This window comes from Actinia tenebrosa, unplaced genomic scaffold (genome assembly GCF_029948245.1).
Source record: "Actinia tenebrosa isolate PJP-AT-01 unplaced genomic scaffold, QUT_ActTen_1.0 PGA_scaffold2__45_contigs__length_23673736, whole genome shotgun sequence".
Taxonomy (NCBI): domain Eukaryota; kingdom Metazoa; phylum Cnidaria; class Anthozoa; order Actiniaria; family Actiniidae; genus Actinia; species Actinia tenebrosa.
Genome location: NW_028292579.1, coordinates 2022451 through 2039615, shown reverse-complemented (window position 1 = coordinate 2039615; position 17165 = coordinate 2022451). Strand labels below are relative to the sequence as shown.

Sequence of the window (17165 nt, the reverse complement as noted above, 5' to 3'; positions counted from 1 at the left end):
TCTGTTAATCAAAAGCTTATGTTTATGCCACATTTGAGTTCCAGATACATTATTACTGTAAAAACCTATTATTGGACATTTTTTAATTTGAAATATTTGTCGAACAGGATTTGTGCAAAAGCATTTACGGTCAATAGTTTGGTGATATCAAAAAATTAAAAATGTCATTACTTGACATAAATTTATGCTTAAGCCTTATATAAAAAACGGTACTGTTGGGCATAAGTTTATTTTTATAACAAATCTAAAAGAAACATACAATGGACATAAATTTATGTCCATAAAAAAACTTTTAAACATGTCCTTGGTGCGTTCAAATTTTTACCGGACATAAATTCATGCCCACTGAGAAACTTTCAACCATGACATAAATTTATGCCCATTTCCAAAGTCCGTACGAATTTTTACCGGACATAAATTTATGTCCACTGAGAAACTTTCAACCATGACATAAATTTATGCCCATTTCCAAAGTCCGTACGAATTTTTACCGGACATAAATTTATGTCCACTGAGAAACTTTCAACCATGACATAAATTTATGCCCATTTCCAAAGTCCGTACGAATTTTTACCGGACATAAATTTATGCCCACTGAGAAACTTTCAACCATGACATAAATTTATGCCCATTTCCAAAGTCCGTACGAATTTTTACCGGACATAAATTTATGCCCACTGAGAAACTTTCAACCATGACATAAGTGCGTAAAATTATTGCTGGACATAAATTTATGGCCACTCCAAAATTTTCAAACATTTCCAAAGTCCGTACGCTCTTCATTATGAATCAACTATATAATATTTTAAAGACCACAATAGTAGAAAACAATGGTGTGCTCCGTTGTTCATAAGTCAATTGTGTTTTCAAATGAAAAGTGCGAAACAGCTTACGAATGTAGATTGAAACTTTCTCAATCCTTTAACTCATTCAACCTAATTTTCCTCATGTACCCTCTTCAATTCTCTTTTGGTCGCCTCCCTGAGCTTCTTTTGTGGCGTTAACTCGAAGTCGAAGAGGAGGACACAAGATTGCTGGACAACTTCTCTCCATATGACCATATTTCGTCCACGTCGTACTTTGTGGGGCTTCCATGATGTTGACCAGCTTCCAATGTACCACTCCACCTCTATTGTATCTGAGGTGCTGAGTGACACAACTTCGGCTATCTGTGGCCTCTCTTTATATGTGTCGACGTCGAGGGCGACGAGCATACCTACTTTAAGTGCATCTACATTTTCATCTCTGATAATTTCGCGCTGTTTGTGTCCAGGTGGTCGGTAGGGTCCTGTGTAAGCCTGTGTGAAGAAATCATAAAATGAATCACAGAAGCAAGAGACTTTTGATGAAATAACGCCATGCTCAAGTTCTCTTTTTTAAAACTTTGTTCTTTTCAAACGTTAGTGCTGCGAAATATTGGTCTTCCTGTAGTGGAATAGTGTCGATGTCTCCTAGCAATAATGAACGTACACGCAGCTTCACATTACATACCGGAATCAGCCCTTCTCCGTTCAGGAGCGATTCACTTTCACGAAGTACTTCCCGGAGGTCGGGCGCTTCATTTTCACTTGGTCTTTTTCTGGCAACAAGTTCATCAAGTAGCCAGTCATTGTCTGATGGAGGCATGTACCTCACTTCTTTGTTATGATGCTTATCTATGTTTATATATAAAAAAAAAGAAACGATTTTAATAATGTGATCTTCCACTTAATCAATAAATGTTGAATATCATACCACAGTACGTAGCTTGCTCCTTGTCTTGGTAGTAGTCAGCAAGGGCTTCCTCACCAGCCAAAAACCCGTCCCACACCTTCTCCTCCTCGGCATTTAACACCCCTCCATCAACACATTTTTTCACCATCCCGCGTAGGCGATCAATGTCCACAGTGTCATAACTAGGAACGATAGTCTCAGGTTCACTTGTTGGTTCTTGCTTCAATATTTCTAATGGTGGCCACTTTAATGGATCCCATTCGCCTGAAATTGAAATTGTACGAAAACTGTAAGACTGAACCTGCCCTTACAGCAGAACGATCACTCACACTGGAACTTTAATAAGCTGAGTTCAATCATTAGGACTTATTTGAGTTAAAATGTAAGCTAAACTCAAAATAATAATAGATTTTTTCCCGGAGCTGTTTATGGAATGAAATATGAGGATAATTTCAAGTTGTAACCGCACACATTTGAGAATGTAAAAGGACTCGTCTAAGAATAAAAAATACAACTGTACTATTTGACCTTCCAATTGACTAAGTCGACTCAGTCATAAATTTTTAAAATCAAATTAGTTCTTACTCTGACACCAAGCTTTAAAGTCTGTTAAACATTTTCCTCTTTCATCAAGATAGAAGCGGAATTGATGGAAGGGCCTCAGGTAGTGGACTGCCCAACTGTAGGGCTTTAGCCATTCTCTAATGGCATACAGGTGTTGTAGTTGTGCAACTTGGGGCCTTGCTCCTGCTTGGGTGACATCTCCTTGTGCCTGTTTATAGCATGAGCCAATCAATCGCCTTAGATCTGTTGGAGTCAAGCATCCAGACCTAGCTATCGCCACAGATAACCGCGAAAACATTTGGTCTACATCCACGTGCGTATGACCCTTCGGTAGGAATGATACTGTTATCTGATGAGATACATACAAATTTTGATATTAACAGATCTTTAAATGATTGACAAATTATTATTAACATTGTCAATACAACACGCAATGTATCTTTCGAATTAATACTCCGATTGCTCTAACTGATAATGATGAAAGTACAAAGTTTCCAGCAGGTGCATGTAGAATTAAAATTGACGAGGATGGGAATTTGAATTTTTCTTTGCAAAGAAATGTATGTTTAAATTGCATACCATGGACGAGGAGCCTGGTTTTTGTGCTAAACACATACATTTCTTTGTATAAAGACACCAGGATAAGTCGTATATGTGACAAATCCAGTTAAAAAAGTTTTAATTCACATAAATCAATTGAAGGGCTGAGTTTGAAAACAGCGTGAATGACGATTCGGATTTGAATGACAATTTTTGACTTCGAGTCAATCAAGCATGTTTCATAACCAAGTTTTCCTAGTTTCTTTTTTCCAGTAAATTAATTCGAAATATTCACACGCACCTAATCGTTACATACACACTTTTCCAAGTCGGCCCTTCATTTATGTCGTTATGTAGTTTAGCGTTTTTTACCACTTCCAAAGGTTTGTTTTAACATTTACCTCCTTAAACACCTTTCGCTCAATCAAGTATGCCAGCAATGCAAAAACATACTGGTTCTTATTTTCGCGGCATGTATTATCCATCTGTATATAAACCATATCAGGTAATCGATCTCTGTGCATCCAGAAAACCTACGTTATAATAAAAGTTCGTAGTTCATACATAGCAAAACTTGATGATGATGATGATGATGATGATGATGATGATGATGATGATGATGATGACAACAATAATGGTTATGAAGTTAATGATAATGGTGGTAGCAATGACGACGATTTTTTACCTGAAGTAAGATGTTGGCGGTCAAATTAGAATCATGTGCGTGTTGTTGGTGGTCGAGAAACACAATTGGGTTTCGGCCATGAACCATCACCCCAACAACGTGCACTTTCAATCTCCAAGCCGTATTCAATAGGCTGTATCGTAAGGTGGAGAAAGGCAGTTCCGTTTTATTTTGATCCATTCCATCTATTGCGATGGAGAAGTATTTATTTGATTGGTGATGTCCTAAAATCCCACGGCTTAGGTAAAGTTGTCTCTCTAGTCTGCAAACATAAAATTAAAATTGTCACTTATTTTGTTAAAAAGACAAGGAGACCACTTTTGATGCACAGTTGACTCTCAGCTGCTCTCAGGGTAGAAAGATGAAGGCTTACGTTTAAACATCACTCTGACTATCTAGCCTGTCAACGTCAATGTTAGCCCCTTTCTTTTTGACCCAATTCCTCTAAAACTTATTCTATTATCTTTTAAAGTTTAGTGTTTTCATCAATATATCATGCCTGTATGGCAACTGATAAGCCTCGGATGTTCTAGAACAAATTATTGTACCTCACAAATTCATGGTGCCCCGTTCTCTTAATTAGTATAGTTTGTTGCTTCTCGGGATCTAGTGTCTCTCTCAGATCGGCCTTGATCTTACTGCAATCATCGCACTTGCTGAATCGGTTTTCCTTCAAAATAAAAATATAACAAAGCAGAGTCAATATAACTGAATGCAACTACACAAAAAAAGAAAGAACTAAACAGAACAAAAAATAGATAAAACCTCAAACAAAATAAATGAATAAGGCAAATGAAATAACATCATACAATGACATAAAACAAAGCAAAAAACGGGATAGCTTTTCGTTTTGTTATAATAAAAACGTTAACGATGTGCCTGAAATTGAAATTTCTGCAATTACCCGAAACTTACAATACAACTTAACATGCCATGCAAAATAATTAAGTAATTATAGTAAGACTTTAGTTTACCTTTGGAATTTTAATATTTGGGAAATACTTTGTCCAAAGATTGTTGAATGTTGTCTTGGTGCAACAAGGCTGTCCCTGGGATGCCAACATCAACTCCATTTCCTCGTAAATGTCATATTTCCTTATGTTTGAGGGGAGATGCATAACATTTCCGTTGGGTATGTGCTCGCACATTTGTTCGAAATATGATTTTAAATAATTGAGTGCCAACTCACTGGACAATGACAGCCTTAAGGTCCCTGTGTTTCCATGAATTCCACTTCGTCGATTTTCATCAAGGAACTGCTTTTTCAGTTGAAAAAACTTTTGCCTTGTAATTCCTAAGACATTCAGCCAACAGTTGATACAAACTTTGACGCCACATATAGAATGAACGAAATTATCTTCTTCTTCTTTCGGCCGATTGGAGCTCAACCAGTCCAAAATATATTGTCGTTGCTTGGCGTGACGCCCAAAATTCCTAATAAACGCATGTCGTGTTTCCGTGATTTGAGACAGAGAAAATTTTTTGATGCAGTTATTTTTGCAGCAGTATTTGGTCATCACTTCCTTGGGGCTCACAATAGTTGAACGCTTCAAACCTAAAAAAAAAAAACAGCAAGAAATTTGGAAAAATAGCTAGTAAATCATGAACAAGTCAAAGATAAGCGGCCGATCACTGATTTTAGTATTAAAGCTATAACAACACTGTCCATTCCAACAAATCATAATTTCGTCATTCTAGATATATTTTGAAACATGAAATATATTTTACATAACCCAAAAAATGATTTTTTGCCACCTGATCATTTCAAATTTCAGGCTGGGAAATTTCTATTTTTCAAGGCTTTAAAACGTTTGAAAAAAAGCAATACCGTAGAGTTTTAAAGTTTTTTGTAGGTTGTATTCTTAAGGTTCAGCATATTTGAAAAAAATTCACACATGGTTTCAACAGTCGCACCTAGTTGTTTGCCAGGCAAAGATTTTCAAAAATGTTGGTTTCTTAAAGCCGGATATGAAAATCTATATGATTGTTGTTGGGGCCGCATGCACTGGCACATTTCATCATAAGTGACAGTTAATTAAACAAGATGCTACATACATTTAGCGCCAAACTTTTAAGACAGAAATAAAAAATGTTATAACACCAAAAATAATTTTTGAATTCATAACTTCAACTAAATATCTCAATACCAAAAATAGCATCAAAGATACAGTTTTTGGTGGTTTTAGTGTAAAGTGTTTAATCACACAAACAAAACCAATCTTTCAACATTGACAGGCAGATAACTTTGACAACAATCAAAATACTCAAAGTACCCTGCGGCTTCTTGGGATGTATTCTTAACCACAAAAATCCTTACTGTTATTCAATTATTTTATTACTAGTAAAAACGCTAGTATGAACGCACCGCAATTTGATCAGTCTAAGGACAGCTGAAGGCCGAGTTTGAGTTTGTAAGGGATTTTAGTTGTTCTGTTTTTTTCCCTCTCCATCTTTAATTTGACAGGCGCTGACAGAGTTCTTTCTCGAACGCTGTTCATTGGCTCGTTTGTAAAGACATGAAGAAAATGTATCAAAAAAAAATTTGCTAACTGCAAATGAAATGATGCAAAAAATAAGTATTTGAACGAGCTATAAATAACACAGAAACGATTGAGCTTTTGACGTCAAAAATATGAAACAACTTTAATTAAAAACCTCTACGTTATTGCTAGTTTAAACGTTTTCGAATCGAAGACTTGAAATATGACTACTTCAAATGTGTGGGAGCTTGTAACAAAGCAAAAAAACAGGATTTCTTCAAAAACCAAGTCTATTTTTATAACATTGGCAGCATAATTAACTATGTTGGCAGCAATCAGTGGAGACCGAATTTCCAAAACAATATGTTATTATGGTACTACTAAAAAATTAAATTAAATTAACTAAATTAAGTTTTCTGCCGTTTGAAATAAATAAGGAAATAATCATGAGACAGAAAAACGAGTAACGCGCCTCAAAGCAGTGACAATAACTCTCTGTATTAAAGGTGATAACCAATAATAAACTTATCAAGGATCTAATTTGCAGTAGCTAGCTTACCTCGTGATGAAATCTTGCAATGCTGTTCTTGTTCTTGAGGTACCAAAGATTCCTGGCGTTTGTTATATTGATCATTGTCAGAGCAGTTATCTTCGTCATGTTCCATGGATGTATCTTCAATATCCAGATTGAACGAAAATTCCCCCTCGACACTATCATCGCTGGAGATTTCACACTCTTCAACAATTTGCATCTTCGCTTGTGCGTAAATTGCCTCTGAAAAGTCCCCCTCGACATCGCTTTCATTCAGGTTATCGTTTAGCTCTCCCGCCTCGCAAATTTCTCCTTCGTTCCCTGAAGTTTGCTCGGGAATTTCAATTTCAAATGATAACTCTTCGTCATCGCGTTGAGCATGCCACAAATATTTTGGCTGGTTCCTCTGTGCAGGTCGAGGCATTAAAGTATAAATTGGAATGTTTTCTGCAATGGGAATGTCCTCGCGAAGATCTCTTATTGTAAAACCTCTAAATGATTCCTCTTCATCGCTATCACTGTATTCCATGATTTGCGTTCGTGAGTGCTCTGGCTCGCCTATTACCAATGGCAGCCTGGACAATTTGGGCGGGAATTTCAACAGTCAACGAATTATCATCAATATGATGACCTAGCATTTCCGGATACCAGAAATCCCTTGGAAAATACGATACGTCAAAAAAAAAAAACGACCCGCCCATGACATTCACAGTATACCAAAGAGCTTGGTTCTTCTGTCTTCCAAGACAAATTGACCAATCAGATTGCTTTCTAAGACTAATTCCGGAAACCACATGCTGTGAGCTCTGGCAATTGAGCAATACCACTACAAGACTGGCCTTGTATTTGAAAGTCTCTCATTTGATGCGAAAGTTTAACCACGACTATTGTCAAAGCTCACTCAAAATCTCATCTACTAGCGATCAAAAATTACTTCTTTACGAAAAGTAAGTGGAATATTTAATTACATGTAATTGCTATAGCTAATTTCAGTTATTGAACCGGCATGAGCAGCTACGCAGGCTATGTCACAGTATGAACAATTTTTAATAATTTGAGTCACCGTGCTCAAAACTCACGCTAATGTTTTGAAAGTCCGAAACTTTAGTTTCAACGTATAAACTTATGGTGATTCAAATTATCTATTACATCAAAGTATGTTTTATTAATCCGGTGAATTTCCTAGATTATATCTCGATATGGCAAATAATAACTCACAAGAAAGAGGCCCACGTGGTAACTGGTCAGTGAAAGATGTCGATGGTTTCCTGTTCATCCAAGTTAATGGAATACGCGCAAAAACAAGGGCCAAACACTTGACTGAAGAAGTTTTAACTGTCTCTGCACACAAAAATGGCAAAGACATTTCAGTAAGATCAGATTGCAAGTTTCTCGTGTATGTTGAAAATATGTATCATTTAAAGTTGTACGGAAACCGGTCTACTCCCGGGGTCTACTCAAACGAGCATGTGAACCCAATTCTTCCAAACACTTTAGATTTCATATTCATTTAAGAATCTTTTTCGTTGCAGATAACGGTGAAAAATTCGTTATCTGTCACCGGAAAAAACTACGATGATTTTTGAAATCGGCGATTTTCAAGCAGGAAATGGGCCGTTGAGCAGCCCAAATATAAAAGCTCAAGAGTTCGAGAACTCCTGGAAAAGATGGAAAACATTGAAAGAAAAAGCAATAGACGAGTCAGACCCAAGATTGCCATTGTTACATGACTCGAGCGGAGAGGATGACGAGTGCGAAAATGAGGTTTTACCACAGACCTCAAAAAAGTCTTCCAAGATAAAGAAAAGGAACACTGATGAAGAGGAACTGGATCTACAGTCCCCGGGGAAGAAGCTCAAACGGGCCACAACATTGGACCAGGAAATTTCAGCTCACCACATAGGTAAAACTACATTCATATAATTTAGACTCGTTTTACATTTGCTTGGGTGTTTCTACTCGGATATTTTTATAAACGCTAAACATGACTTGTTAATTTACAATTTCATTTGCTGATAGTTCACAAACATTGGCCAGATAGATCGTTAGGTCAAAAGAAATGTTTTCACTAAAAAAAAGACAAAACATTTTAGTTGTTTGAAAGGATCTGCCAAACAGGAGTTATGACGTGGTTGGGGTAATGTGATATGTAGTATAGTATACAATTGTTATAAAAACACAACCAAAGGAATGTGCTAATGAAAACGCATCCACGGTAAACAAATCTGCCTAAATCTAACATACTAATAGAGTTCTTTTAGTCTCACTGTTGAATAGGTGACGTCAACTAAATTAGATAAGTTATTTACTATTTTCGAGGTGACGTCACCTAAATTTGAAACTACGAGTAAACAGCTACTCGTGAGATCAGGGGGAGAAACGATGATAGAAATTAATGTCTATTCACTCATTCTCTGGTAAAACAACCCCCCGGATTAGCATGACCATTATTTGGCGCGCTTTTACTATTTTAGGTGACGTCAACTAAATAGTTATCTAAGTTAGATACATTTATCTAACTATTCAACAGTGAGACTAAAAGCACTCTAGTAATCATAGACAGAAGCTCTTTTGTTTTCGGCTCCAACTTGCGAACAGTGGTTTTTTCTTAAATAAACGCTTCTGTATAATAATTAAATATATTTCTTATTATTATTCATTGCTTCTTTTTCTCCTGACAGGCATGTTCCGTTTGGATGTTGATCGTCTCAAAGATCCCCCCCAGAGATGGCTGGACCGACCACTTAATGAGGAACATGTTGAGTATTTGGCTCAGTCCATCCAAGCTGAACCATTAAGCTTCACCCACGACCAACAACCATGGGTGGCAGTTGCAGATATTTCGCGTGACGACGTGTTAAGAAACAAAAATCTCGTCAAGGGCTGCAATATGACTGTGATCGGAGGATTACATAGGAAGGCAGCATTTGCCAAGGTAAAGAAACTGTTGTTTGAAAACGTTTTTATAAGTGTTGTTTCTTTGGTTGAAGCGTGATCAGAAATCTTGAAAAACGACGAAATCTAGAATTTTTCAAAGCAAAGTCAACCTAAAAATGAATCATACGTAAATTTGGAAAATGAATCATGAATTATTTTAAAAAATGTACAAGGCTTTGTTTTTGCCCAAAGTCCAAACAGTTTGGATTTTTATTTTATAAATTGAATGTTCCATCTCTAAACTACTCTGTGTTTTTGAGTCTTTTACTCATTTTTCACGGCTGGTATGTATTCTTACTCCACTCATTTTTTACTAGTCTCTGATGAATTTTGTTGGTCATTTGAGAAGTTTATATAATCTACTACCCTGCGAGTAGAGGACCTGCACGCACCTATGATGAATGAACATCTTCTCGAACATATTTTCACCAAACTAAATTGCTTTTATTTAGGTGTGTTCGACTAATGAAAACCACCGCCAATCGTTGAAGCAGGTTTTTGTGTCATTGTATGGAAATACAATGACAGATGAGCAAATAAAACGTGTGGCGGCAAGCCATAATCTCAACAATAAGGCAAGCAGGACAACGACATGGGTAGACCGGGTGGAGGCCTGTCGTAACTGGAGGTACCAGATGGAGCGCCTCCCATTAAATGGACCCACGCCCCCATCCACAACGGAGTGGCGAGATTCTTGTAAGAGGATGTTCGTGGAAAGTGGAAAGGTACTATATTCGTAAACATGCTAGCTTATGTGGACCATTCCCGAATTTGAATGCCTAAAACCCTAACGAAAACGAATTGATATCAGTTGTAAAAGCTAACTATCCATATATGAATTTGCAAAATAATGGTCTTTGCTTAATAAAACTTTTTACCCACAGAGCCCGACAACGCTAGAACCAACCCTACAAGCAGCTCTTTTGGAAAAGCCAGTTTGGGATTTATTTGTCATGATTGCCAAAAAGCACGCCAAGGGCGAACTTAAGGACCAGCATACAAAACAGAAGCGAAGAAGAATGAGAAAAAAACAAGAAATTACTCAGAACCAAGTAAATATATAATGAATAAAATGACAAACATAAATGAATCATGTATATAAATGTTTTATAAAAAACGAAGCCAACGCAAGGTGGTTAAAAGAGCGTTGAAAATATGCGTTACGGCTCTTTCGAAACTGGAGCGGGAATCCACCTTAAAGGCATCAATTCAAAGGCAAAAGATAAATGAAGCTGAACACTTTTTCTTACGTACTTCAACCTTTCGGCAATAAATGAGGTGAAAATGAGAAATAACCTTACATTTGCTATTATATTTTTCTGAAGTTTCAGGACTAATAGTGTTTATGTTAACATACATATCCTTCTTTACTCAGACGAATTATTTACTTTCTTTTTCTTCTTCGGTTGCCTACATCCAGAAAAGCTTGGTCACTCAACGTTATTTCAGCAATCAGCTGCTTTGTTAGAACTGTACCTGGCGCAATTCTGATGATCTTCTGTTTCAATTTTGTTTCAGCTGGGGATGCCCCTGCAAGGAATAAGTCTTAACTCGAAGTTGACTTTGTTGAGGGCGGTGGTGAATGAGGAACTTTCCCTCAAAGAGTTAGCCACCAAAGCAGCTCACATAAAAAGCAAGCGCAACATTATAGAAGCGTTTATGAAGTACACAGGTGTAGATTCCTGGGATGACCTCAAAGCGCAATTTCCAGAGCACACCAGAGAAGAACAAATTTCACAATTTGTTCATCTGAAATTCCGTCCACAAAACTTGCCACAGGTGAGTGTACGGTTCATTAGCACCGGACATAGTGTATTACCACTTCAAAGCTATGCATGTGCTTCAAAGTTGTTCTTTAAGAGACAGTTGAATAAAGTTGTAATTTAAATCATAGTTGAGGTTTGCCACGTATACTGGGGCTCGGGCCTTAGTCCTTTATCGGAATGTCAGTTTGATCAACAATGCTCGAAATATGTTCTCCTTTTGTTTAAACGTTCTATGGTGTACTGATAATTTTTATCTAGTCAAATCTGGAATATCCCCCTTAAATACTGGCAGGTTGTCGACACATTTTTAATGTATATATATTTATCTTGCAGGAATTGAAAGACTTTTTTCAGAGAGCCGTCATCCTTATTTCCCCTCTTTCTCCTTTTGTCTTTTGCAAGCCATACGTTTACTCGCGATATTGGAGCCTTCATACCCCGAAGTTAAATACAGACACATATATTGGCAGGGATCTATAACATACCAACTATCTATAAACCAATGTTTTGACATTCGGTTTTTTAATCAATATTGCAGGGCTTCACTCCAGAGGATTTGAAGATTTTTCTAATAAATATTCATAGCATAAACATTGAGAGGATGGACCACTACAATGTGGTCCTACTTGTTGAAGATAAATGGAAAAGTCAGCAGCCGCTCGAGGATGTGCTGAAAAACAAAATGATTCCAGACGGCTTTCAGCAGCTGTTCTGGAATGATACTAAGCATGTGTCGCTAAAAGGTGAGCTTTTACTTTCTTTTCTTTTTTTCTCTTTACAAAGCTTTTTTTCACCTGCGATAAATTTAACAATTGGTTCAGAATTTTACTAGTATCAAATTTAGTAAACGTGTTTTATGCAGTAAGAACAGTTCAATGTGATTATCACTTCTGAGTGGTCCCGGATTGCACGTGTTTACTGATTGAAATTGTAATTTATTCTGTAGGACGCAAGATTCCAAATAGACTAAAGTCTATTATTGTTGGCCATTGGACTGACAGTGGTTCCATGAAAGCAGGAAGTTTCCACTTTGACTCTTGTGATAAGATAACAAATGTTTTCTCACACGAAGGAGAAATGGAGGGTGAATACCCAAGAGAATTATTCGAGTTTCTGTTGAGACATTTCTCGAACCCAGAGGCTTGGGTTTATGGTCTCAACGTAACACCTGGTGAGTTATTACGTATCCATGGAGCAGTGCTTTCACGGACTGAATATCGTTTGCTTTTTGCCATATCTCATTATTTTCCCAGAATCCATGAGTTAAAAATCATTAAAATAGTTCCTTTGGGAATCAAAAGACAATGAAACATTTGTGAAATGGTTGCAAAGAAGAACTAGTAACTACAAAAAAAGTGATTTTACCCTATGATAAGTAAACGTTTGTATCACTACTCTATTTTAATCATTTTGTCTGTTTTTCTCATACTAAGGGTCGTTTGTTCGTGCTTGCATGGAACTTGGGCGGAAATGTCTCAACGTAAGTGACGATCCACGTTCGGATTCGCGCCTAATTCAAAAGGGTCTTACACGTAAAGATACCGAAGATATCGTGGAGGACAGCGAACTAGAAGAGGAAGAGGAGAAGAATGAGGAGGAAGATTCAACGCAAGACCAGGAAACCCCACAGGAAGATCCAAACAGCCAAATCGTGTATTAGTAATGAGTAGAGCCTTTAACGTGCTGACACACGGTGCAACATTGCACGCAACATTGCAAGCAACAAATTTGAATCAGGGTGACACACATTGCAACAAAATCACGCAACATCGCTTGTATCCGCCTGCTATGTTAAGATATTTGGTCAGCAGTTATAAATTTGGTGCAAGCTGATTGGCTGGAAATTTCAAAATGTTGCAGGAAATGTTTCAATTTCCATATGATGAAATTGCACTGTTGCATGAGTAGAGCGTGATTCAACTTCAGATTTGTTGCATGCAACAAGTTTGGGGTAGACACGCGGTGCTACAGTCCGGTTTCGTGCAATTTTGCACCGTGTGTCAGCACCTTTACATTTAACCCATGAAACAGGTAGTGAGATTCTACACACAACCACATAGTAACATTATATGTCATGGAATATTTATGAAATCTCAGATTTATTTTCTAGTACCCATTCTCCTCTCGGATTTCAATATGGCAGTCGTGTTCTTCTTAGCCGATTATATCTGGACACGACAAAGACAATAGTTTTACATCTCGTCCACAAAATTGAGTTACTAAAAATGTTTGAACATCAATTTCAAGTAATTTTCTATCTTGAGCGTAAGTTAATATGCTAAGTTTAAACATAAATTTTCAAAAATTAATATTACCTTGCAAATGCATGTTGCATTTGATTCGTTTCGGCTCTCATGCACGCATGATTCTATGTCGCTCTAAGTGAATATTTGCTTTGTTTGAACAAAAATTCATTTCGTGCTTTAATATGAACGAGGAGTTTGTGTGGGTATGCTCACCGCGATTTCTATCGTGATTTTGAAGTAAATCATAGCAAAAATCTCTCGTGTGAATGAGGGATCTTTACCTAGCTTGTTACAGTTTACAGTTTAGCATGAATATATGTCATTTTATGATTCATTTATTGGAACATAAATTGAAACCGTTTTTGGATTCGTTATTGAGATTGAACATAAATGTATGTCACACTAGGATTCATAGCTACTGTATAGATGGGCATAAATTTATGTCACTAGGATTCATAGCTACTGTACGGATGGGCATAAATTTATGTCACACTAGGATTCATAGCTACTGTATAGATGGGCATAAATTTATGTCACACTAGGATTCATAGCTACTGTATAGATGGGCATAAATTTATGTCACTCTAAGATTCATAGCTACTGTATAGATGGGCATAAATTTATGTCACTCTAAGATTCATAGCTACTGTATGGATGGGCATAAATTTATGTCACACTAGGATTCATAGCTACTGTATAGATGGGCATAAATTTATGTCACTCTAAGATTCATAGCTACTGTATGGATGGGCATAAATTTGTCATTCACATATTTAAGATATAAAGTAATATGCCAACCATTATGGTCAAAAGTTTTAATTCAAAATCTGGAAAATCTCAAATTAAAATGTGGAGTTATGTATTTCTTTAAAATGTATGATGTTAGTTTAAATCAGCTCAAGATGAGCAGTATCTACTTCAAACAAAATGCCGAAATTGTGAGCAAACAAGTTAGAAAATATCCTTAATTTGTATTTTGAATAGGTACACCTTCTTTAGGACTTTAGTGCAAAAGTTCCTTCTTTGAAAAAGTTGTGCTGTGCAATTTTTAAATAAACATCTATTTATGTACGATAAATGTGAAATCGTATCAGGCTATCAACTGAAATAAATGAAATGTTCAAAAATAATCATTCTCATTGATTCCTATGACTCCTTCAGCAATTAATCTTAGATTTATACAGAATCGCCTGCAAGCTATTTTGCTGGGATTGCAGTAAATATGTTAGAACTTACATTTTTGCCAAAAGGGCTCCTTTTTTTTTGCAAGTATGTTAAATATGCACCTAATTGGACATTTTAGTAAAAAAAGCAGAAAAAGTGCAAAAGTGCAAATATAGCTTTCAACTTGTTGTTAGCAATGCTTTCGTCGCGTTTCTGGGTAATGCAAGGTCGAGAAGAAATTAGAGAGTGCAAAGGAGAATGTTACGAATGCCGAAGAAGAAAAGCAAAGGCAGCTCAGCAAATCATGGCACCTCTACCAAAGATCAGGCTTAAGATGCCGCTTCGTGCTTTCGCTCGCACAGCAGTTGATTTTGAAGGCCCGTTTATAACAATCCAAGGAAGAGGACAGCGTAGAGCTAAAAGATACCTTTGCATGTTCACGTGCTTAACTTCAAGAGCAGTACATCTGGAGATTGCATTTGGTCTCGACACTGATTCATTTCTCAATGCGTTTTATCAAATGGCAAGTCGACGAGGGCTTCCAGAAGAAATGATTTCGGATAATGGAACCAATTTCGTGGGAGCCGATCGAGAACTACAAGAGCTGTTAGAGAAACTAAACAAGAACAAGTTGCAAGTTCAACTGCAAATAGAGGGGTAAAATGGCATTTTAACCCTCCTCTGGCTCCTCACTTTGGGGGCGTACACGAGACGATGATCAAGGCAGCTAAGAGAGCAATATGTGGAATATTAGGAAATGCTGATGTAACAGACGAGGAGTTGATGACAGCTTTTACAGGTGCTGAAGGACTTATAAACTCTCGACCGTTAACCTATCAGTCAGCCAATCCCGCAGATAACGTCCCAATAACACCGAACCATTTCCTTCATGGTCAGGTCGGTGGAAAGTTCACTCCCGAATCCGTAGACGAGACAGATTTTAATCTTCGAAAAAGATGGAGACGCGTTTAAGAACTAGTTCAGCATTTTTGGGACCGCTGGATGCGAGAATGGTTACCAAAGTTAAATGTAAGGAAAAAGTGGTTCAAACAAGGCAAAGACTTAAAAGTTGGCAACACAGTATTGGTAATTTCTCCGGATACGCCACGTTGACAATGGCCGTTGGGCAGAATAACTGAGACGATTCTTGGCAAAGATGGATATGTGAGAGTTGCTAAAGTCAGAATTGGACAGAAAATCTTTGAAAGGCCTATATCAAGATCAGCCCGCTGGAGTGCGAAATAGATGATTGACATGCAACGACTAAGGTTCTACAGACGATGAGCCTACAGCCCATCGAGGAGGGGGAGGATGGACAGAAGAAATGACTATAAGCACGTTTTATAGAATACTCTAGATTTTCCAGGACATTCTTGATTAGTTGTTATAGAAATTTCTAGTAAGTTAGAAGTGATTATGAAATGTCTATTTATAGATTAAACTTGACTTGTTTATCGTAATTTCTGGAAAATTCTATGATGTACTGTTGGAACATTCTAGAAAGATTGTAAAAAACTATATAAGAAGTTGCAGTAGTTTGCCAAGGTGTGTGTGTTCAGAGTTCATCGTGAATTGTATGTTCGACACAAGTGCGAAGAAAATAAAGTGTTAAAGGGAAAAATTGATCTCAAGGTTTACATTTGTTAAGAAAGGGATGTCCAGTTCTATTTGTTACAGCATGATTGAGAATTTGGTGTTGGTCTAGAAAGGTCTATTGTACTATTGTTGAAGCGTCACGTATAACGGTGTCCATAATAGTGGAAAACTGCCCTTGGTCTTAGATTAGGAAGAATTTTGTGGAATTTATTCATCAACAATCTTACGACTTTGTTTATATCTCGCGAAAGTTTCAGTATTGTAATTTATTAATTTTTATTTACTTTGATTTATTTTATTGTCTAAAATGAAATTTAAAAGAACCCAAAATCGTGCGATGAGAGTAATCCTTAAGGCAAGCTACAACACTTGCACACAGAAAATGAGGAATTCCCTTGGGTGACTTACTTTATATAATAGAAGATTCTTCAGATTTACCTACACTTTTAAAATTCTGAACAAGGTCAACTGCCCTAAACAGCTAAATGGAATACTAGACTCACTAGTCTTTTTGAAGGATCGTTTACCTGGGTTCCCATAATGGCATTGACAGCTACCAAAATGAACAAAATTTACATACGCTCTGCTAAGAATATTTTACTTTTGCTTGTTCCCACAAATAGGAGTGTGGATTGGAAAAACATTAAATGAAATGTGCTAAACTACATAACTGTTAGCAATAAAAAGAAGAAGGAAGGTGCGAGCACGCTATGGAAACCAGCATCCAAAAATTTCGAACTATGATTGGAGAGAGCTATGCAATTATTTATATGCATTTTACTAATGAGGTCAAAGAATTGGTGTCCTCTCTTTTAAGTGAAATAGGTTTGGGCGCTAAATACTTATATAGTAAAGGTTTGTGACTAGAAAACAAAAGCAAGATAATTGATGAGTTTTATAAACGAAATGTCCAAGTTTTGTGTGCAACAGAGGCAAGCAATG

At 36.9% G+C, this 17165-nt stretch overlaps 4 protein-coding genes and 1 long non-coding RNA gene across 5 annotated transcripts in view; 3 read left to right on the top strand and 2 right to left on the bottom strand.

The window, feature by feature from the left end:
* Positions 1–17165, bottom strand: part of LOC148908965 (uncharacterized) — a 105560-nt gene that overhangs the window by 51587 nt on the left and 36808 nt on the right. The gene's annotated exons all lie outside the window — the stretch shown is intronic.
* LOC116304642 (uncharacterized) lies at positions 133–7419 on the bottom strand. Its single transcript, XM_031714401.2, has 9 exons — positions 6542–7419; positions 4477–5057; positions 4051–4172; positions 3503–3764; positions 3219–3350; positions 2299–2626; positions 1735–1977; positions 1492–1655; positions 133–1298 (listed from the first exon to the last, which is right to left on the bottom strand). The coding sequence occupies exons 1-9, from the start codon at positions 7041–7043 to the stop codon at positions 936–938; spliced, it is 2697 nt and encodes an 898-aa protein (XP_031570261.2). The 5' UTR covers positions 7044–7419; the 3' UTR covers positions 133–935.
* LOC148908968 (uncharacterized) lies at positions 8090–11697 on the top strand. The gene is made up of 6 exons (XM_089033658.1): positions 8090–8417; positions 9196–9449; positions 9904–10176; positions 10336–10503; positions 10970–11230; positions 11551–11697. The coding sequence occupies exons 1-6, from the start codon at positions 8090–8092 to the stop codon at positions 11695–11697; spliced, it is 1431 nt and encodes a 476-aa protein (XP_088889784.1).
* On the top strand, positions 11760–14593 carry LOC148908967 (uncharacterized). Its single transcript, XM_089033552.1, has 3 exons — positions 11760–11960; positions 12164–12388; positions 12651–14593. Exons 1-3 carry the CDS (start codon positions 11819–11821, stop codon positions 12875–12877), a joined length of 594 nt encoding a protein of 197 aa, XP_088889678.1. The 5' UTR covers positions 11760–11818; the 3' UTR covers positions 12878–14593.
* On the top strand, positions 14824–15288 carry LOC148908966 (uncharacterized). The gene has a single exon (XM_089033657.1). The coding sequence runs from the start codon at positions 14824–14826 to the stop codon at positions 15286–15288; it is 465 nt and encodes a 154-aa protein (XP_088889783.1).

What these genes read in the sequence shown, in the direction of transcription:
- LOC148908967 (XM_089033552.1), top strand. Translation starts at nt 11,819, where the DNA reads ATGGACCACTACAATGTGGTCCTACTTGTTGAAGATAAATGGAAAAGT. An exon ending in TAAGCATGTGTCGCTAAAAG is followed by an intron (nt 11,961 to 12,163) that starts GTGAGCTTTTAC and finishes TTTATTCTGTAG; the next exon opens with GACGCAAGATTCCAAATAGA. An exon ending in TGGTCTCAACGTAACACCTG is followed by an intron (nt 12,389 to 12,650) that starts GTGAGTTATTAC and finishes TCTCATACTAAG; the next exon opens with GGTCGTTTGTTCGTGCTTGC.
- LOC148908968 (XM_089033658.1), top strand. Translation starts at nt 8,090, where the DNA reads ATGATTTTTGAAATCGGCGATTTTCAAGCAGGAAATGGGCCGTTGAGC. An exon ending in AATTTCAGCTCACCACATAG is followed by an intron (nt 8,418 to 9,195) that starts GTAAAACTACAT and finishes TTCTCCTGACAG; the next exon opens with GCATGTTCCGTTTGGATGTT. An exon ending in GTCCACAAAACTTGCCACAG is followed by an intron (nt 11,231 to 11,550) that starts GTGAGTGTACGG and finishes TTTATCTTGCAG; the next exon opens with GAATTGAAAGACTTTTTTCA.
- LOC116304642 (XM_031714401.2), bottom strand. Translation starts at nt 7,043, where the DNA reads ATGGAATACAGTGATAGCGATGAAGAGGAATCATTTAGAGGTTTTACA. An exon ending in GGGCACCATGAATTTGTGAG is followed by an intron (nt 3,765 to 4,050) that starts GTACAATAATTT and finishes TTATGTTTGCAG; the next exon opens with ACTAGAGAGACAACTTTACC. An exon ending in AGCGAAAGGTGTTTAAGGAG is followed by an intron (nt 2,627 to 3,218) that starts GTAAATGTTAAA and finishes GTATCTCATCAG; the next exon opens with ATAACAGTATCATTCCTACC.
- LOC148908966 (XM_089033657.1), top strand. Translation starts at nt 14,824, where the DNA reads ATGCTTTCGTCGCGTTTCTGGGTAATGCAAGGTCGAGAAGAAATTAGA.